General features: G+C 51.1%; 1 protein-coding gene across 1 annotated transcript; it reads left to right on the forward strand.

Moving 5' to 3' along the window:
- The first annotated feature begins 6,909 nt into the window (after positions 1-6,909).
- On the forward strand, positions 6,910-15,080 carry LOC136592412 (zinc finger and SCAN domain-containing protein 2-like). The gene is made up of 2 exons (XM_066588599.1): positions 6,910-6,977; positions 10,583-15,080. The coding sequence occupies exons 1-2, from the start codon at positions 6,926-6,928 to the stop codon at positions 11,854-11,856; spliced, it is 1,326 nt and encodes a 441-aa protein (XP_066444696.1). The 5' UTR covers positions 6,910-6,925; the 3' UTR covers positions 11,857-15,080.
- The last annotated feature ends 8,037 nt before the right edge of the window (positions 15,081-23,117 follow it).

Below are 23,117 nucleotides of genomic sequence, written 5' to 3' on the forward strand. Positions count from 1 at the left end.
GGGTAGAGATGGAGTGTATACGGTGTATATATATAAGGAGGGGTAGAGATGGAGTGTATACGGTGTATATATATAAGGAGTGGTAGAGATGGAGTGTATACGGTGTATATATATAAGGAGGGGTAGAGATGGAGTGTATACGGTGTATATATAAGGAGGGGTAGAGATGGAGTGTATACAGTGTATATATAAGGAGGGGTAGAGATGGAGTGTATACGGTGTATATATAAGGAGGGGTAGAGATGGAGTGTATACAGTATATATATAAGGAGGGGTAGAGATGGAGTGTATACGGTGTATATATATAAGGAGGGGTAGAGATGGAGTGTATACGGTGTATATATATAAGGAGGGGTAGAGATGGAGTGTATACGGTATATATATAAGGAGGGGTAGAGATGGAGTGTATACGGTGTATATATAAGGAGGGGTAGAGATGGAGTGTATACGGTGTATATATAAGGAGGGGTAGAGATGCAGTGTATACGGTGTATATATATATGGAGGGGTAGAGATGGACTGTATACGGTGTATATATATAAGGAGGGGTAGAGATGGAGTGTATACGGTGTATATATATAAGGAGGGGTAGAGATGGAGTGTATACAGTGTGTATATATAAGGAGGGGTAGAGATGGAGTGTATACGGTGTATATATATAAGGAGGGGTAGAGATGGAGTGTATACAGTGTATATATATAAGGGGGGGGTAGAGATGGAGTGTATACGGTGTATATATAAGGAGGGGTAGAGATGGAGTGTATACGGTGTATATATAAGGAGGGGTAGAGATGGAGTGTATACAGTGTATATATATAAGGAGGGGTAGAGATGGAGTGTATACAGTGTATATATAAGGAGGGGTAGAGATGGAGTGTATACGCTGTATATATAAGGAGGGGTAGAGATGGAGTGTATACGGTATATATATAAGGAGGGGTAGAGATGGAGTGTATACGGTGTATATATAAGGAGGGGTAGAGATGGAGTGTATACGGTGTATATATATAAGGAGGGGTAGAGATGGAGTGTATACAGTGTATATATATAAGGGGGGGGTAGAGATGGAGTGTATACGGTGTATATATAAGGAGGGGTAGAGATGGAGTGTATACGGTGTATATATAAGGAGGGGTAGAGATGGAGTGTATACAGTGTATATATATATAAGGAGGGGTAGAGATGGAGTGTATACAGTGTATATATAAGGAGGGGTAGAGATGGAGTGTATACGGTGTATATATAAGGAGGGGTAGAGATGGAGTGTATACAGTATATATATAAGGAGGGGTAGAGATGGAGTGTATACAGTATATATATAAGGAGGGGTAGAGATGGAGTGTATACGGTGTATATATAAGGAGGGGTAGAGATGGAGTGTATACGCTGTATATATATAAGGAGGGGTAGAGATGGAGTGTATACGGTATATATATAAGGAGGGGTAGAGATGGAGTGTATACGGTGTATATATAAGGAGGGGTAGAGATGGAGTGTATATATATACGGAGGGGTAGAGATGGAGTGTATACGGTGTATATATAAGGAGGGGTAGAGATGGAGTGTATACGGTGTATATATAAGGAGGGGTAGAGATGGAGTGTATACACTATATATATAAGGAGGGGTAGAGATGGAGTGTATACAGTATATATATATAAGGAGGGGTAGAGATGGAGTGTATACGGTGTATATATAAGGAGGGGTAGAGATGGAGTGTATACGCTGTATATATAAGGAGGGGTAGAGATGCAGTGTATACGGTGTGTATATATAAGGAGGGGTAGAGATGGAGTGTATACGGTGTATATATATAAGGAGGGGTAGAGATGGAGTGTATACGCTGTATATATATAAGGAGGGGTAGAGATGGAGTGTATACGGTGTGTATATATATATATAAGGAGGGGTAGAGATGGAGTGTATACAGTATATATATAAGGAGGGGTAGAGATGGAGTGTATACGGTGTATATATATATGGAGGGGTAGAGATGGAGTGTATACGGTGTATATATATATAAGGAGGGGTAGAGATGGAGTGTATACGGTGTGTATATAAGGAGGGGTAGAGATGGAGTGTATACGGTGTGTATATATATAAGGAGGGGTAGAGATGGAGTGTATACGGTGTATATATAAGGAGGGGTAGAGATGGAGTGTATACGGTGTATATATATAAGGAGGGGTAGAGATGGAGTGTATACGGTGTATATATATGGAGGGGTAGAGATGGAGTGTATACGGTGTATATATATGGAGGGGTAGAGATGGAGTGTATACAGTGTATATATAAGGAGGGGTAGAGATGGAGTGTATACGGTGTATATATATAAGGAGGGGTAGAGATGGAGTGTATACAGTGTATATATATATAAGGAGGGGTAGAGATGGAGTGTATACGGTGTATATATAAGGAGGGGTAGAGATGGAGTGTATACGGTGTATATATATAAGGAGGGGTAGAGATGGAGTGTATACAGTGTATATATAAGGAGGGGTAGAGATGGAGTGTATACGGTGTATATATAAGGAGGGGTAGAGATGGAGTGTATACGGTGTATATATATAAGGAGGGGTAGAGATGGAGTGTATACAGTATATATATAAGGAGGGGTACAGATGGAGTGTATACAGTGTATATATAAGGAGGGGTAGAGATGGAGTGTATACGGTGTATATATATAAGGAGGGGTAGAGATGGAGTGTATACAGTGTATATATAAGGAGGGGTAGAGATGGAGTGTATACAGTGTATATATAAGGAGGGGTAGAGATGGAGTGTATACGGTGTATATATAAGGAGGGGTAGAGATGGAGTGTACACGGTGTGTATATATATAAGGAGGGGTAGAGATGGAGTGTATACAGTGTATATATAAGGAGGGGTAGAGATGGAGTGTATACGGTGTGTATATATAAGGAGGGGTAGAGATGGAGTGTATACGGTGTGTATATATAAGGAGGGGTAGAGATGGAGTGTATACGGTGTATATATAAGGAGGGGTAGAGATGGAGTGTATACGGTGTATATATATAAGGAGGGGTAGAGATGGAGTGTATACGGTGTATATATAGGGGGGGGTAGAGATGGAGTGTATACGCTGTATATATATAAGGAGGGGTAGAGATGGAGTGTATACGGTGTATATATATAAGGAGGGGTAGAGATGGAGTGTATACGGTGTGTATATATAAGGAGGGGTAGAGATGGAGTGTATACAGTGTATATATAAGGAGGGGTAGAGATGGAGTGTATACGGTGTATATATAAGGAGGGGTAGAGATGGAGTGTATACGGTGTATATATATAAGGAGGGGTAGAGATGGAGTGTATACAGTATATATATAAGGAGGGGTACAGATGGAGTGTATACAGTGTATATATAAGGAGGGGTAGAGATGGAGTGTATACGGTGTGTATATATATAAGGAGGGGTAGAGATGGAGTGTATACAGTGTATATATAAGGAGGGGTAGAGATGGAGTGTATACGGTGTATATAAGGAGGGGTAGAGATGGAGTGTATACGGTGTATATATAAGGAGGGGTAGAGATGGAGTGTATACGGTGTATATATATATAAGGAGGGGTAGAGATGGAGTGTATACGGTATATATATAAGGAGGGGTAGAGATGGAGTGTATACGGTGTATATATAAGGAGGGGTAGAGATGGAGTGTATACGGTGTATATATAAGGAGGGGTACAGATGGTGTGTATATATATAAGGAGGGGTATAGATGGAGTGTATACGGTGTATATATAAGGAGGGTTAGAGATGGAGTGTATACGGTGTATATATAAGGGGGGGTAGAGATGGAGTGTATACGGTATATATATAAGGAGGGGTAGAGATGGAGTGTATACGGTGTATATATAAGGAGGGGTAGAGATGGAGTGTATACGCTGTATATATAAGGAGGGGTAGAGATGGAGTGTATACAGTGTATATATATAAGGAGGGGTAGAGATGGAGTGTATACAGTGTATATATAAGGAGGGGTAGAGATGGAGTGTATACGGTGTATATATAAGGAGTGGTAGAGATGGAGTGTATACGGTGTATATATAAGGAGGGGTAGAGATGGAGTGTATACAGTGTATATATAAGGAGGGGTAGAGATGGAGTGTATACGGTGTATATATAAGGAGTGGTAGAGATGGAGTGTATACGGTGTATATATAAGGAGGGGTAGAGATGGAGTGTATACAGTGTATATATAAGGAGGGGTAGAGATGGAGTGTATACAGTGTATATATAAGGAGGGGTAGAGATGGAGTGTATACAGTGTATATATAAGGAGGGGTAGAGATGGAGTGTATACAGTGTATATATAAGGAGGGGTAGAGATGGAGTGTATACGGTGTGTATATATATAAGGAGGGGTAGAGATGGAGTGTATACAGTATATATATATAAGGAGGGGTAGAGATGGAGTGTATACGGTGTATATATAAGGAGGGGTAGAGATGGAGTGTATACGGTATATATATAAGGAGGGGTAGAGATGGAGTGTATACAGTGTATATATAAGGAGGGGTAGAGATGGAGTGTATACGGTGTATATATATAAGGAGGGGTAGAGATGGAGTGTATACGCTGTATATATATAAGGAGGGGTAGAGATGGAGTGTATACGCTGTATATATATAAGGAGGGGTAGAGATGGAGTGTATACGGTGTATATATAAGGAGGGGTAGAGATGGAGTGTATACAGTATATATATATATAAGGAGGGGTAGAGATGGAGTGTATACAGTATATATATAAGGAGGGGTAGAGATGGAGTGTATACGGTGTATATATATAACGAGGGGTAGAGATGGAGTGTATACGGTGTATATATAAGGAGGGGTAGAGATGGAGTGTATACAGTATATATATAAGGAGGGGTAGAGATGGAGTGTATACGGTGTATATATAAGGAGGGGTAGAGATGGAGTGTATACGGTGTATATATATAAGGAGGGGTAGAGATGGAGTGTATACGGTGTATATATATAAGGAGGGGTAGAGATGGAGTGTATACGGTGTATATATATAAGGAGGGGTAGAGATGGAGTGTATACGGTGTATATATATAAGGAGGGGTAGAGATGGAGTGTATACGCTGTATATATAAGGAGGGGTAGAGATGGAGTGTATATGGTGTATATATATGGAGGGGTAGAGATGGAGTGTATACAGTGTATATATAAGGAGGGGTAGAGATGGAGTGTATACAGTGTATATATAAGGAGGGGTAGAGATGGAGTGTATACAGTGTATATATAAGGAGGGGTAGAGATGGAGTGTATACGGTGTATATATATAAGGAGGGGTAGAGATGGAGTGTATACGGTGTATATATATAAGGAGGGGTAGAGATGGAGTGTATACGGTGTATATATATAAGGAGGGGTAGAGATGGAGTGTATACGGTGTATATATAAGGAGGGGTAGAGATGGAGTGTATACGGTGTATATATAAGGAGGGGTAGAGATGGAGTGTATACGGTGTATATATATAAGGAGGGGTAGAGATGGAGTGTATACGGTATATATATAAGGAGGGGTACAGATGGAGTGTATACGGTATATATATAAGGAGGGGTAGAGATGGAGTGTATACAGTGTATATATATATAAGGAGGGGTAGAGATGGAGTGTATACGGTGTATATATATAAGGAGGGGTAGAGATGGAGTGTATACGGTGTATATATAAGGAGGGGTAGAGATGGAGTGTATACAGTGTATATATAAGGAGGGGTAGAGATGGAGTGTATACGGTGTATATATAAGGAGGGGTAGAGATGGAGTGTATACAGTGTATATATAAGGAGGGGTAGAGATGGAGTGTATACGGTGTATATATATAAGGAGGGGTAGAGATGGAGTGTATACGGTGTGTATATATAAGGAGGGGTAGAGATGGAGTGTATACGGTGTATATATATAAGGAGGGGTAGAGATGGAGTGTATACGGTGTATATATATAAGGAGGGGTAGAGATGGAGTGTATACGGTGTATATATATAAGGAGGGGTAGAGATGGAGTGTATACGGTGTATATATATAAGGAGGGGTAGAGATGGAGTGTATACGGTGTATATATATAAGGAGGGGTAGAGATGGAGTGTATACGGTGTATATATATAAGGAGGGGTAGAGATGGAGTGTATACGGTGTATATATAAGGAGGGGTAGAGATGGAGTGTATACGGTGTATATATAAGGAGGGGTAGAGATGGAGTGTATACGGTGTATATATAAGGAGGGGTAGAGATGGAGTGTATACAGTATATATATATATATATAAGGAGGGGTAGAGATGGAGTGTATACGGTATATATATAAGGAGGGGTAGAGATGGAGTGTATACGGTGTATATATAAGGAGGGGTAGAGATGGAGTATATACGCTGTATATATAAGGAGGGGTAGAGATGGAGTGTATACGGTGTATATATATGAGGAGGGGTAGAGATGGAGTGTATACGGTGTATATATAAGGGGGGGGTACAGGTGGAGTGTATATGCTGTATATATAAGGAGGGGTAGAGATGGAGTGTATACGGTGTATCTGGAGATGTAGAGATGATGTATATAGGTGGAGTGTATACGGTGTATATAAGGAGGTGTAGAGGCGATGCATACGAGGAGGGGTATATAGGTGGAGTGTATATGGTGTATATAAGGAGGTGTAGAGACGATGTATTTGAGGAGGGGTATATAGGTGGAGTGTATACGGTGTATATAAGGAGGTGTAGAGACGATGCATACGAGGAGGGGTATATAGGTGGAGTGTATACGCTGTGTGACTGAACGGTTGCTTTGTCTTTCGCCCCCTCTGTAAGATTTCGTGTTCGGTCACATGACCAGCGTTTAGTAACTCGGACACTTTGTGTTTTGCCCGTTTAGTCGCAGTGGGCGGTGGGACGATGCAGGAGCCGCAGGAGCTGACCTCGAGCCCCTCAGAAGCCTTCTTCACCGGTGAGTATTGTGGTCCTTCAGGCCTGCCGCCTCCCCTTCTTCCCGTTGGCTGCAGTGGTCCTCCCATGTACACCGCTGCTGCAGCCTGTGTGACTGCTGCGCCAGGGTGGGACATCTCATCTGCTGCACCACCAGGACATGGAATCACTGGTGATGGAAGTACAACCCCGATTACAAAGTAGTCGGACCGTTGTGTAAAATGTGAAGAGTGTAAATAAGAAGGTAACGATGCCTAGAGCTCGTCTCACCAGATCTATACCCCATAGACCAGAGAACACATCAGCGCCGCCGGCGTCTTCTCTGGGCCAAAGCTCATTTACAATGGACTGGGGCAAAATGTAAAACTGTCCTGAGGTCAGACGAATCCAAATGTGACCTTCTGTTTGTAAACCACGGACGTCGTCTCCTGCGGACTCCAGAGGAGAGGAACCATCCAGCTTGTTATTGGCACACAGTCCTGCCTCTCTGATGGTATGGGGTGGCATTAGTGCCTATGGGAGCGGTAGCTTACACATCCTTGCAGGCGTATATAGAGGTTGTAGAACCAACATCTGCCTCATCCATACAAGGTCTCTCAGGGAGGACCTTGTGTATTTCAGCAACATCATGCTAAACCACATATTACACTCATCACAACAGCATGGCTGCAAAGAAGAAGCGTCTGGGGTGAACCGGCCGCCTGCAGTCCAGACCTTCCACCACATATTACACCCATCACAACAGCATGGCTGCAAAGAAGAAGCGTCTGGGGTGAACCGGCCGCCTGCAGTCCAGACCTTCCACCACATACTACATCCATCACAACAGATTCACAGGAGAAGAGTCCGGGGTGAACCAACCGCCTGCAGTCCAGACCTTCCACCATATACTGCATCCATCACAACGACTTTACAGGAGAAGAGTCCGGGGTGAACCGGCTGCCTGTAGTCCAGACCTTCCACCGTATACTGCATCCATCACAACAGCTTTACGGGAAAAGAGTCTGGGGTGAACCGGCCGCCTGCAGTCCAGACCTTCCGCCATATACTACATCCATCACAACAGCATGGCTTCATAGGAGAAGAGTCTGGGGTGAACCGGCCACCTGCAGTCCAGACCTTCCATCATATACTACATCCATCACAACAGCTTCACAGGAGAAGAGTCCGGAGTGAACCGGCCGCCTGCAGTCCAGACCTTCCACCACATACTACATCCATCACAACAGCTTCACAGGAGAAGGGTCGGGGGTGAACCGGCCGCCTGCAGTCCAGACCTTCCACCATATACTACATCCATCACAACAGCATGGCTTCACAGGAGAAGAGTCCGGGGCGAACCGACCGCCTGCAGTCCAGACCTTTCACCACATATTACATCCATCACAACAGCATGGCTTCACAGGAGAAGAGTCCGGGGTGAACCGGCCGCCTGCAGTCCAGACCTTCCACCATATACTGCATCCATCACAACAGCATGGCTTCAGAGGAGAAGAGTCCGGGGTGAACCGGCTGCCTGCAGTCCAGACCTTCCACCATATACTACATCCATCACAACAGCTTCACAGGAGAAGAGTCCGGGGTAAACTGGCCGTCTGCAGTCTAGACCTTCCACCATATACTACATCCATCACAACAGCATGGCTTCACAGGAGAAGAGTCCGGGGTGAACCGGCCGCCTACATTGCAGACCTTCCACCATATACTACATCCATCACAACAGCATGGCTTCACAGGAGAAGAGTACGGGGTTAACCGATCCCCTGCAGTCCAGACCTTCCATCATATACTACATCCATCATAACAGCTTCACAGGAGAAGAGTCCGGGGTGAATCGGCCGCCTGCAGTCCAGACCTTCCACCATATACTGCATCCATCACAACGACTTTACAGGAGAAGAGTCCGGGGTGAACCGGCCGCCTGCAGTCCAGACCATCCACCATATACTACATCCATCACAACAGCATGGCTTCACAGAAGAGTCCGGGGTGAATCGGCCACCTGCAGTCCAGACCTTCCACCATATACTACATCCATCACAACAGCTTCACAGGAGAAGAGTCCGGGGTGAACCGGCCGCCTGCAGTCCAGACCTTCCACCATATACGACATCCATCACAACAGCTTCACAGGAGAAGAGTCCGAGGTGAACCGGCCGCCTGCAGTCCAGACCTTCCACTATATACTACATCCATCACAACAGCTTCACAGGAGAAGAGTCCGGGGTGAACCGGCCACCTGCAGTCCAGACCTTCCACCATATACTACATCCATCACAACAGCTTCACAAGAGAAGAGTCCGGGGTGAACCGGCCGCCTGCAGTCCAGACCTTCCACCATATACTACATCCATCACAACAGCTTCACAGGAGAAGAGTCCGGGGTGAACCGGCCGCCTGCAGTCCAGACCTTCCATCATATACTACATCCATCACAACAGCTTCACAGGAGAAGAGTCCGGGGTGAACCGGCCGCCTGCAGTCCAGACCTTCCACCATATACTACATCCATCACAACAGCTTCACAAGAGAAGAGTCCGGGGTGAACCGGCTGCCTGCAGTCCAAACCTTCCACCATATATTGCATCCATGACAACAGCTTCACAGGAGAAGAGTCCGGGGTGAACCGGCCACCTGCAGTCCAGACCTTCCACCATATACTACATCCATCACAACAGCATGGCTTCACAGGAGAAGAGTCCGGGGTGAACCGGCCGCCTACATTGCAGACCTTCCACCATATACTACATCCATCACAACAGCTTCACAGGAGAAGAGTCCGGGGTGAACCGGCCACCTGCAGTCCGGACCTTCCACCATATACTACATCCATCACAACAGCTTCACAGGAGAAGAGTCCGGGGTGAACCGGCCGCCTGCAGTCCAGACCTTCCACCACATACTGCATCCATCACAACAGCTTCACAGGAGAAGAGTCCGGGGTGAACCGGCCGCCTGCAGTCCAGACCTTCCACCATATACTGCATCTATCACAACAGCATGGCTTCACAGAAGAGTCCGGGGTGAACCGGCCGCCTGCAGTCCAGACCTTGGTGCATTATCAGTCAGGGCTCTCCCAAGGACTGTGGAGCAGCTAGAACCTTCCATCAGACAATAATGGGACAACGTCCTAAAACCCCAGTGATTGTTCCCCTCCCCGAGGAGCGGATGCGATACGACGGTAGACGGGGCCCCTGACCGACTTTTGTGAGATGTGTTGCTGACATCAATTTTTTTTAATGTAAAGCGTTCCCCTCCCCCGCTGATGTGTTATATGTTCTGCTGGGAATAGATCTGGTGTGATGAGCGCTACGGTTCGTTACATTCTTGTTTTCTCACAGCGATTGCAGCTAGCATGGTGTATATATGTTTGTACACGCACTGCTTGGCTCCTTTACCCCTTGGCCTTTATTTGGGCTTGTACATTACTGGCTTGCTGTGGACGACGGTGCAAGGTGATACTAGAAGGAAAACCAGAATACGGAAAGCCTGTTATTGTCGTTGGTCCGGTGGTGCGGTTGTGTTGGGTTTCCTTGTGGGGGCCTCTACGACCACCTCGTCTGTCCTCCCCAGAAGCACGTGTTAGAGCTGCCGTACTGATACTTGTTCTGCACTTCTATCTCGTAGACACAAGTGCGACAGATGGAGTCGGCGCCACGCGTCCGGAGACCGAGCCACAGAGACGTCGCCGGAAACCAGCCAAAACCCATCGCAAACTGACAACCAGCTCCCTGGAAAGACTTTCCCTAAATGTAGGCGAATGTAGTGACTCTGAGAGCGACATGTACTCCAGCACCGAAGGGTCCGCGGCCGCTGTAGATGACCTGTCTGCCACCAAAGGGCGCACTGCCCTATCTATAAAACCAGAAGCGTGCAGCGTCGGCGAGGATTCTGCATCACCTGTGCCAAAGTCTCCGGCAGAGCGGGCACTGAGCTCCCACAAGAGGAATAGTGCCAAGGCGAAGCCTTTCCTGTGTACCGTGTGCGGAAAGAGGTTCAGCCAGAAGTCCTTACTCATCCAACATCACCGCAACCACACGGGAGAGCGGCCCTACCCCTGTATGGAGTGCGGGAAGGGCTTCACCTCCTGCTCGCTGCTCATCCGCCACCACAAGATACACACAGGAGAAAAACCCTTCGCCTGTCCTGATTGTGGAAAGCGATTCAGTGAAAGCTCGCAGCTCGTGCGCCACCAGCGGACTCACACCGGTGAGCGGCCCTACACCTGCATCGAGTGCGGCAAAAGCTTCAGCGAAAGCTCCAAGCTGGTCATTCACCAGAGGACGCACACAGGAGAGCGGCCCTACTCATGTAGTGAGTGCGGAAAGAGCTTCAGTGTCCGCTCGCATCTCATTACACACAAGCGAACGCACACCGGCGAGCGGCCGTATACCTGCAACGAGTGCGGCAAGAGCTTCAGCGAGAGCTCCAAGCTGGTCATGCATCAGAGGATACACACCGGAGAGAAACCCTACACGTGCAACGCGTGTGGCAAGAGCTTCAGCCAGCGATCGGTGCTGGTGACCCACCAGCGGATCCACACCGGAGAGAAGCCCTACACCTGCCCCGACTGTGGCAAGTGCTTCATCGATAAGGTGGGCTGTGACCGGCATCGTGTCACGCACAGCAGCGAGAAGCCTTTCCAGTGCCTGCTCTGCGGCAAGAACTTCAGCCGCAACTCGGATTATAATAAGCATCAGAGGACCCACACGGGGGAGAAGCCGTACGCCTGCATGCAGTGCGGCAAGAACTTCAGCTGGAGCTACCAGCTCGTACGCCACCAGCGGGTCCACACCGGGGAGAAGCCCTACATGTGCATCGAGTGTGGCCGCAGCTTTTGTTGGAGCTACCAACTAGTCACCCATCAAAAGACTCACTCTGTGGAGAATTCCTACATGTAAAGCTCCAACGGGGAGTGTAGAGACCTAGAACTCTCTGCAGCTGGTGCCTGCCGCCGTCCAAGTCTTCCCTATGGAACCATCTGCCGAAGGGCTTCTGTAGAGAGGACGCTGCACCCCACACCTATCTGCCGTTAACACACTGATGTCATAACTGTATTATTAGACCGTCACCTCTAGATGATATGACTAGTTATTGACTCGCCTAGGTTTTGGCACGTGCAAATGAGAAACTACAGGTGAACATCTTGGAGACTAATCCTGATGGAAACCTTAGCTTTTTTCATCTGGGTGGAGCAATGGTTAAAATGCCTATACCTGCATAGACGAGTGGTCCCACCGCCGTTACCTTCGGGGAGACAAGTGATCACGTGCCCATACCCAGCTCGGGAACTGCTGACTGCCGTTGCCCAGGTGCTACTGGATTGGCAGGTCTTGTACATTAATGTTGACGCATCCATACGAGGAGATGTGAAGAACTGCATGGCGTGGCATTCATGGCAGCGGTGTGATTCCTTGCCCTGTGCCTTGTGTCGGAGGCTGAGCGGTGGTGAGGCCCCTTGTGTTGAGACAGGTGTAACACCATTTTTCCCCTCTGCTGGACATCATCCCTTGAACGGCTCTTTCTCGATGTAGACTCGTCCTGAATGTTGTGGTGTTCCCCGTTGTACAGGTGGAGATCTGCACCCTCGTCCTGATGATGTTGCCTCTGAAGACGTCAGGCACCTGTGCTTTATTCTAGAACATTCTGACTGTATCTAATGTGACATTTACAGAAAATAACCTGTTTGTCCCAATCCCCCTGCATCATCAGAAGAAGCTGTCGTTCTGCTGCAGACCCCGGCATGCGATTCCATCTCAGGCAGATATGTAGATGAGTTGTGGGGATTAGATGGACGGTCTTGTGGTTCCGTCCTTGGCCTATAAGAGGCTCTCGGAGGCCCCTTGTGTGTAGTGACCTCTTCTTGCGCTTGTAGAGCTTGTTGACCACTAGACGCCTCTACGACGCAGAGAAGAGAGTCCACCCCATTATCAGAGGGGGGCGCATTATTGGGATGTGAGTAGCTGAATTGTCGTATCGATGAACTGTCCCCCACCGGCCGTTCTGCCCGGACTGTTAGGAGGTGTTGGAACCAGTGGATAGGGGCACACAAGGTGACCGGGCTCAGGACGCCCCCTACAGACCACCAGTAGAGAGAAACATCTGACCAGACTGTTAGGAGGTGTTGGAACCAGTGGATGGGGGCACACAAGGTGACGGGGCTCAGGACGCCCCCTACAGACCACCAGTAGAGAGGAGCGTCTATCCAGACAGTTAGGAGGTGTTGGGACCAGTGGATGTGGGCACACAAGGTGATCGGGCTCAGGACGCCCCCTACAGACCACTAGTAGAGAGGAACATCTGACCAGACTGTTAGGAGGTGTTGGGACTAGTGGATGGGGGTATACAAGGTGACTGGGCTCAGGACGCCCCCTACAGACCACCAGTAGAGAGGAACGTCTGATCAGACTGTTAGGTGTTGGGACCAGTGGATGGGGGGCACACAAGGTGACTGGACTCAGTCACCTGAATCCTCCCCCATTCTGGTGTGGTGGTCTGGTGACCATCACATACGACAGTCGGTTACCCCCTAGTGGTGGGACGAGGTACAATGACCGGTCAGTGATTTGTTCAGGACATCCTGCAGCCACATGTGTTCCTCCCAGCAGGATAATGCTCGGTCCCGCACACACGAGGGGGGTCACATGAAGCCCCCACAACATTGTCACACGTCCGTGTTAGCCAGATTTATCACCAACCGAACATGTAGGGGACAATCTGGGGTGCCAACTTCCGCAGCCGACCAGTTTGCACGATCTCGAGGCTCAGCTACAGCAAATATGGAGCGATATGCCACAGGGTACCATACAGAACCTGTATGCCTCCATGCCCAGCCGTATCACATCTTGTATCCAAGCTAGAGGTGGTACAACAGGGTACTAGAGCCTCCAGGCCCAGCCGTATCACATATTGTATCCTAGCTAGAGGTGGTACAACAGGGTACTAGAGCCTCAATGCCTGCCTGTATCACATCCTGTATCCAAGCTAGAGGTGGTACAACAGGGTACTAGAGCCTCCATGCCCACCTGTATCGCATCTTGTATACAAGCTAGAGGCAGTACAACAGGGTACTAGAGCCTCAATGCCCTCCCGTATCACATCTTGTATCCAAGCTAGAGGCGGTACAACAGGGTACTAGAGCCTCCATGCTTGTCGTATCACATCTTGTATCCAAGCTAGAGGCGGTACAACAGCGTACTAGAGCCTCCATACCTCCTGTATCACATCTTGTATGCAAGCTAGAGGCAGTACAACAGGGTACTAGAGCCTCCATGTCCTCTTGTATCCAAGCTAGAGGTGGTACAACAGGGTACTAGAGCCTCCATGCCCGCCCGTATCACATCTTGTATCCAAGCTAGAGGTGGTACAACAGGGTACTAGAGCCTCCTAATTGCTCCTATGAACGTTACAATCACACAGAGAAAGTTTCATTCCCACAACTTCTCGGGGAGGGATTTTACTGTGTGAATGTGACTATGCATGTGTAATATATATATATTATATATGTTCGCCGTTTAGTGGTTCACGGCCCTCTGTGACCCTACAGGCCAGCTTCCGCCATGTTTTTGGTTTTGCTCTGCTTCTTTCAGTTGTGTGATTTCCCTGCCAGTATCCGCTCTGACAGTATCGGCCATAGTATCCTTTGGCTCCGGGTCTTCTTTTCATACTGCTCTGTACAAGCAGCATAGTTTTTGCTCACATTATATGGCCAAAGTACGTGAGCCTGAGCCCGGCCATCTTGGCCTTCGGCGAGTAATGGGGTGAAATCTCTTCTCTGCATCGTAGAGGTGTCTAGTGGCCAACAAGCTCTACAAGCGGAAGAAGAGGTCACTACAGAAGGAACCTCCGATGGAGGCTGCATGCCGAGTACTACAGCAGAACGACAACTTCTTCTGAGAGGGGCGGATGGTTTTGGACAAAGAGGGTACATGAAGTTAAGGCAAAGGCCATTTACTATGGTGGACCTTATTTTTAAAGACTTCTGCAAATTTGTAGTTCAGCTTCTGGGTCAATGCCGCGGCTGGGGCAAATCACAGAAGCCTTGGAAAATCCTGTCCAACACCGTAAATATGGAATCCTTTCCTAAACTTGATGGATTCGTCAATAAAAGGCTTTTCTACTGAAATGCTTCTGGCTGTACGTTAGTACGAATAGCAGGATCTGACTAAGGCCGCGCTCACACAGCGGGGTCATGCAGCGTATGCTGGTGGACATGTCCTGTGCATGGAGGCACAGCTGATGCCCGCTGTCAACCGCAGTACACCTTGTTCTATAGAAGTATTTTGGGGGCAGAGGCGGACTCTCCATGTAGATTGGCTTTATCCTGTGGGTGAGTAATGGAGAGTCCTCCTCCACGGCTGCTTCTACTGCCGAGGAATACGAAGGACGTTCCCTCTTGTTGAGACCTTTGCTGATATCCCGCCCTCCACCTCTGTATCAGAGATGGCCGATGGTCAAGTTGTGAGCAGATTGGTGGCCAGGCTTCTTGGAGTGGTGATCAACTGACTTTCCGTTCCTTGGTTTCTGGTGAAGCACATTCTGTAACATAGGCCTAAATTTCAGGCTCCGGCAGCCCCAATTAGAGCCAGTCCCTAATGGAAGACTCAGTTCTTCCGGCAGGTTCCATAGATGTGCCACCAGCAGATGGCATTGTGCCCATCAGGCTTCCTACTACTCTATACCATCTGATACGCTTCTGCTCGCACTCCATTTCATGCATTTAGTGAAAGTTCTTTACTAGGACATCTGGTTCCTCTAGATTGATGGCCTGACGCCGACTGTCCGGTCTCCAGGGGGGCAGCTCTTGCAGATGAGAAATGTAAGCTCCATGCACGAAAGCTACAATCCCAGAATGCACTCCCTGACCCTCAGTCATCGTTAAAAGACGATTCTATATACAGGGTGAGGAGAAAGTCTGGACCCCCAACCATTCAACTGGTGGAATAACGAGAAACTGGACTTCAATGTGTCAAAGTATTAAATGGAAGAGAGGCTGCATCTTTTTTGAGGGCGGAGACCTTTGCGGCAGCCATATTGAATTCAGCTCAGGTTTTTCAAATGGGAAGGGGCTAGAATTTAATCAAAAACTCACTGGAAGTGACCGTTTACTGGAAATGCCGCCTTCATCCCAGTTAATAAATTCACAGGTTGGTAGTTGGTGTTCCCATTAATTCCACCGATTGTCTGAACTTTCGCCTCGCTCATATATGGCCAAGGCTACAGCGGTGACCTGAAGAATCACATGAGAGCTCGTGAGGCAGTCATGACCGAAGAAGCCTCTGGGTCCGGTCCCCCAGCCCGTTCCTATAAGGGGCTCGGCCTTGGATATCTCACAGTAGGGCCGGCACACATATATCGCCAGATATGGGAGGGCGATCTGGCCTGACCACAGGGTTCCTGCTCCAAACTCATGGGAGTATAGTAGAATTATGATGCAACGAGTGTCCGGCTAACTCCGGTAGTCTGGATGGTGTGAAAGGCAATCTGTCTCCATGAAACCCCCCTAAACTAAGCACGGGGACCCCAAGGACGCAGGTCTCATCGCTGAAGCCCATACATGCCATACTCCTTAGGCTCATACACACAATCTGCCCATAACAAGTGCATCTGGTGGTGTAGCGGGGTGACGGACGGGGCGGTGGAGGGGGTGTGTAGCGGGGTGACGGGTGGGGCGGTGAAGGGGGTGTGTAGCGGGGTGACGGGTGGGGCGGTGAAGGGGGTGTGTAGCGGGGTGACGGGTGGGGCGGTGGAGGGGGTGTGTAGCGGGGTGACGGGCGGGGCGGTGGAGGGGGTGTGTAGCGGGGTGACGGGCGGGGCGGTGGAGGGGGTGTGTAGCGGAGTGACGGGTGGGGTGGTGGAGGGGGTGTGCAGCAGGGCGACGAGTGGGGCGGTAGTGGGGTCATGGGGTCCTTTACTTCCGTTTAAATGCAGCAGTTATCTCTGCCCGGATGGACATTTGTGATCTGCAGGAGAAATGTTCTGCTGACAAAGGGGGGGTTAAGTCAGCATAAAAGATATAACTATTACTATGTGGCCACTATGGGGGATACGTAATACTGCCAGAAGCGTAACGTGAAGCTCCCGGGCCCCTGTGCAAAACCTGCTTTATTCATAGTACTGGGCCCACTATATGGAGAAGAGAGGCATTATGGGCCCCCTAAGGCTCCTGGGCCTGGGTGCAACCTCATCCCCTGCACCCCCTATAGTCACACCCGTGGCTGGGCCCCTGTGGAAAATACTAGGGTCACTATGGAGAACACTATTAATACTGGGGCTGCTATGGGGGTCACTATCACTACTGGAGTCACCATTGCTATTGGATCAATATGGAGAACACTTATACTGGGGCCACTATGGGGTACAAGTTTGGTATTGGGGCCACTGAAGCATAAGAGCTGTGGAGCCGGCCATGACGCTGCATACGGTGACCTATCCTCACACGTGGTCGTGCGCAGTACCCTTGTGTTTCTTTATATTAGCGATGCCGCGTATAGGAGCAGCCCGTCCGCAATGTGATTGCATGCAGGTCCATGTAGATACGTGACAACTGAGAACAATGGGCTCTGCTATCTTGTTTATATATATGCAGAATATATATCATGCTGCGTTCTTTTCTGCGCTTGGGTATAGCGCGGGACCGACACAATAATGTGAGCGGAACCGGATAAAGCAATGTAACTGATTGCCTGCGCGTTACCGCACATCACACGTGTGTACAGAGCCCATGTAACACGCTGTAAACATACGATCATGTGAGCTGGGCCCAAGGGTCAATGTTACTGCAGGAGACCCCGTGGGGAACAATATTACTGCTGGAGTCACTATGGGGGCCACAGTTAATGCTGGGGCACTATTGGGGTCCTCATGACTACTGAGGTCACAATGGGGGACACTAACTACTGGGGCCACTATAGGAGTCACTATTAGTACTGAGACCATTAAGGCGATCCCTATTACTAGGAGATCACTGTGGGACACTGGGACCAATACTGGAACATTATTACTACTGAGGACATTGTAAGGGACAGTACTACTTGGGGGATATTATTAGGGCCACTAATGCTGTCACTGGGATCCTCCATTATGGAGTCAGAAGTGGTTATGGTAAAGAAACAACTAGCCAACAATAGAGAGTACCAGTGACTGCCATCACAGCGCTGCGCCAGGCAGTATGGGCATCCACACAATGGCCACAGGACTGGGAAGGATCTGTCTTCAGCCCTCTACCAAAGATTGGTGACTCCCAGGATATCTCCAACTACAACAATCGCCCTCATTCCACGTGCAAGCAAGATCCTTCTCAACATTAGGCCGGAAAGACTGAGATCAGTAGCTGAAGCGGCGCCCCCTATTGCGCAGGCAGGACTGGCGAGGACGCGGCACCCACCGCCATATTGTAAACCTGCGATGGACCATGGAAATACTGGAGAACACCACAAGAATATCTACATGTGCTTCATCAACTACATCAAGGCCTCTGACTATGCCGACCATGACAAGCTATGGCGCCCCCTACAGGAGCTGAGCATATCGGCACATCTAGTCAGGCTGCTAAAATCACTTTATACCATTTAGAGGATGCTGTGAGAACACAGTATGGGGGCACTGATTGGATGGGATCGGCAGAGGCGTCCGACAGGGCTGCATCCTCTCACCCTTCTTGTTTAACCTATTTGTGGAAGGAATCATGGGAAAAATGGACCAAAGCGAATTGGAAACCGGAGTGAAAATAGGTGGAAGAAACATCAACAATCTCCGTTCTGCGGATGACACAACTCTGCTGGAGGAAACAGAAGCCGGTCTGAAGCCGCCGATATGGAAGATTAACACTGAATGTGATAAAATGGGCCTCAACCTGAATGTAAGGAAGACTAAGATTATGGCAACTGCAAAAAATGGCCAAATTCAAATCAAAATCAACAACGAGGCCGTAGAACGTGTGCGAGACTTCATCATCCTTAGTGTGACCATTGCCCAGGCTGGAGAGTCTATGGCAGAGATAAAACGTAGGATAGCACTGGGGCGAAGCGCGAGGCTAAACATGGACAAAATCTGGAAAAGTAGGCCTATGGGCATAGTAACTAAACACGGGACAGTGCAAACCACCGTTTACCCCAGAGCCATGTATGGAGGTGAGAGCTGGACTGTGTGGGAAGCTGATAGGAGGAGGATTGACATGTTGGAGCTGCTGTGTATGTCCTGGATGGCGAGAGTAACAGAAGTCCTGAATCATATGAGACCCAATATCACTGGAGGACAAGATAGACGGGCTCGGGCTTCCGGGAGGACAAGATGGCCGGGCTTCCGGGAGGACAAGATGGCCGGGCTCCCGGGAGGACAAGATGGCCGGGCTCCCGGGAGGACAAGATGGCCGGGCTCGGGCTCCCGGGAGGACAAGATGGCCGGGCTCGGGCTCCCGGGAGGACAAGATGGCCGGGCTCGGGCTCCCGGGAGGACAAGATGGCCGGGCTCGGGCTCTCGGGAGGACAAGATGGCCGGGCTCGGACTCTCGGGAGGACAAGATTTCCGGGCTCCCGGGAGGACAAAATGGCCGGGCTCCCGGGAGGACAAGATGGCCGGGCTCGGGCCCTCCCGGGGGGACAAGATGGCCGGGCTCGGGCCCTCCCGGGGGGACAAGATGGCCGGGCTCGGGCCCTCCCGGGGGGACAAGATGGCCGGGCTCGGGCCCTCCCGGGGGGACAAGATGGCCGGGCTCGGGTCCCCCCGGGGAACAAGATGGCCGGGCCGGGCTCATGGGTTTTGAGCAGAGTCCCAAGAAAAATCTATAATGCTTGGACAGATCAATGGCAAAAGACGACCTGACCGCCAAATAACACGATGGCCGATACTGGCATGGAGATCACACGACTGAAAGAAACAAAACCGAAAAACATGGCGGGAGGAAACCTGTAGGGTCACGGAGGGTCGTGAACACCTAAACCGCTAACAATGCTGTCACTATTACTACTGGGGCCACTATGGGATCACTGCTACTATTTGGGCCACCATGGGGAACAGTATTACTACTGGGGCCACTAAGGAAGGCACCTAATATCTGGCCACTATGGATGGCATAGTTACTGGTAGAGCCACTCTTAACAATGGGGCAACTATGTGGATCAGCATTTCTACCAGGACCACTTACTATTTGGGCTACTATGGGAGCCGCTATTACTGCTCGGACTACTAATGGGGCATTTAGTATCTGGCCAATATTACTACTGGGGCCACAATGGGGTGCACTTTATCCCTGGCCACTACAGGGGGCACCATGGGGAGGCTGATAGGATCACTATTACTAGTGGGACCACCACGCAGGCCAGTATTTCGTCTGGCACCACAATTCCTATTTGGACCACTATGGGGGAAGCTATTACTACTGGGACCACTAAGCGAGGCACATAAAGGGCATTTCCCAGGAAGTATCCTCTGGATAGTATTTTCCCCTGAAAACCCGTTTAATACCCGGCTATAACGGCGGTCACTATTAGGCCCCCTAACCACGGCTGTGACGGCTCTTCGCCCATGGGCATGCTGCCCTACTCTGTTACTTCACACAAGTCGCAGTGCCTCATATATGTGTTGGTATCTTAAATGCCGGTAAAATGCGGAGGGCTGTGCGCCATTTCAGCGATTGCCTCAGGCAGAATAAAGGCTGGGGGCACGGCTGACAGAGCGGGCACGTATGAGGGGCTTGTCCTCCCCATGTGATAGCAGACCGCGTCCCCCCGCCACGTGCTGGAGGTTTACACAGAAGCGTTCTCCAATACTGAGCTGGTAGGAGATGAGGATGTTGGCACAGAACATGGACAGGAGCGCGGGACGTGCCAGGACTAGGAGTGTGCCCAAGAGGAAGCTGCTGCTGTCACGGGGGCCCCGGGGCGCAGCGGATGCGCCAAACCCATTAGTAGCATTTACTGAGGAACGTTTCCTTATCAGTCACTGAATGGCGAGACAAAGGCTTCTTGTGTAGCGGAGGAAGTAACGAGCTCGGGGACAGAACCTTCCTGTTACAGGGGGGGGAGGGGGGCTGCTCACCACTGGCCGGGGCTCGGGGACAGAACCTTCCTGTTACAGGGGGGGTGGGGGGCTGCTCACCACTGGCCGGGGCTCGGGGACAGAACCTTCCTGTTACAGGGGGGGGGGGGGCTGCTCACCACCGGCCGGGGCTCGGGGACAGAACCTTCCTGTTACAGGGGGGGGAGGGCTGCTCACCACTGGCCGGGGCTCGGGGACAGAACCTTCCTGTTACAGGGGGAGTGGGGGGCTGCTCACCACTGGCCGGGGCTCAGGGACAGAACCTTCCTGTTACAGGGGGGGGGAGGGCTGCTCACCACCGGCCGGGGCTCGGGGACAGAACCTTCCTGTTACAGGGGGGGAGGGCTGCTCACCACTGGCCGGGGCTCGGGGACAGAACCTTCCTGTTACAGGGGGAGTGGGGGGCTGCTCACCACTGGCCGGGGCTCGGGGACAGAACCTTCCTGTTACAGGGGGAGTGGGGGGCTGCTCACCACTGGCCGGGGCTCGGGGACAGAACCTTCCTGTTACAGGGGGGGGGGGGGGGCTGCTCACCACCGGCCGGGGCTCGGGGCCAGAACCTTCCTGTTACAGGGGGAGTGGGGGGCTGCTCACCCCTGGCCGAGGCTCGGGGACTGAACCTTCCTGTTACAGGGGGGGGGGGGCTGCTCACCACCAGCCGGGGCTCGGGGACAGAACCTTCCTGTTACGGGGGGGGGGGGGGGGGCTGCTCACCACCGGCCGGGGCTTGGGGACAGAACCTTCCTGATACAGGGGGAGTGGGGGGCTGCTCACCACCGGCCGGGGCTCGGGGACAGAACCTTCCTGTTACAGGGGGGAGTGGGGGGCTGCTCACCACCGGCCGGGGCTCGGGGACAGAACCTTCCTGTTACAGGATGGGGGGGGGGCTGCTCACCACCGGCCGGGGCTCGGGGACAGAACCTTCCTGTTACAGGGGGAGTGGGGGGCTGCTCACCACTGGCCGGGGCTCGGGGACAGAACCTTCCTGTTACAGGGGGGGGGGGGGGAGGGCTGCTCACCACTGGCCGGGGCTCGGGGACAAAACCTTCCTGTTACAGGGGGAGTGGGGGGCTGCTCACCACTGGCCGGGGCTCGGGGACAGAACCTTCCTGTTACAGGGGGGGGGGGGGCTGCTCACCACTGGCCGGGGCTCGGGGACAGAACCTTCCTGTTACAGGGGGAGTGGGGGGCTGCTCACCACTGGCCGCGGCTCGGGGACAGAACCTTCCTGTTACAGGGGGAGTGGGGGGCTGCTCACCACGGGCCGGGGCTCGGGGACAGAACCTTCCTGTTACAGGGGGAGTGGGGGGCTGCTCACCACCGGCCGGGGCTCGGGGACAGAACCTTCCTGTTACAGGGGGGGGGGGGCTGCTCACCACCGGCCGGGGCTTGGGGACAGAACCTTCCTGTTACAGGGGGAGTGGGGGGCTGCTCACCACTGGCCGGGGCTCGGGGACAGAACCTTCCTGTTACAGGGGGAGTGGGGGGCTGCTCACCACGGGCCGGGGCTCGGGGACAGAACCTTCCTGTTACAGGGGGAGTGGGGGGTTGCTCACCACCGGCCGGGGCTCGGGGACAGAACCTTCCTGTTACAGGGGGGGGGGGGGCTGCTCACCACCGGCCGGGGCTCGGGGACAGAACCTTCCTGTTACAGGGGGAGTGGGGGGCTGCTCACCCCTGGCCGAGGCTCGGGGACAGAACCTTCCTGTTACAGGGGGGGGGGGGCTGCTCACCACCAGCCGGGGCTCGGGGACAGAACCTTCCTGTTACGGGGGGGGGGGGGGGGGGGGGCTGCTCACCACCGGCCGGGGCTTGGGGACAGAACCTTCCTGATACAGGGGGAGTGGGGGGCTGCTCACCACCGGCCGGGGCTCGGGGACAGAACCTTCCTGTTACAGGGGGAGTGGGGGGCTGCTCACCACTGGCCGGGGCTCGGGGACAGAACCTTCCTGTTACAGGGGGGGGGGGGGGAGGGCTGCTCACCACTGGCCGGGGCTCGGGGACAAAACCTTCCTGTTACAGGGGGAGTGGGGGGCTGCTCACCACTGGCCGGGGCTCGGGGACAGAACCTTCCTGTTACAGGGGGGGGGGGGGGCTGCTCACCACTGGCCGGGGCTCGGGGACA

Source organism: Eleutherodactylus coqui, chromosome 1, assembly GCF_035609145.1.
Source record: "Eleutherodactylus coqui strain aEleCoq1 chromosome 1, aEleCoq1.hap1, whole genome shotgun sequence".
NCBI lineage: Eukaryota > Metazoa > Chordata > Amphibia > Anura > Eleutherodactylidae > Eleutherodactylus > Eleutherodactylus coqui.

Bases quoted from the DNA above. Each gene is read 5' to 3' on its own strand.
- LOC136592412 (XM_066588599.1), top strand. From the start codon at position 6,926: ATGCAGGAGCCGCAGGAGCTGACCTCGAGCCCCTCAGAAGCCTTCTTC. The intron at 6,978-10,582 runs GTGAGTATTGTG...TCTATCTCGTAG, and splicing joins CTCAGAAGCCTTCTTCACCG to ACACAAGTGCGACAGATGGA.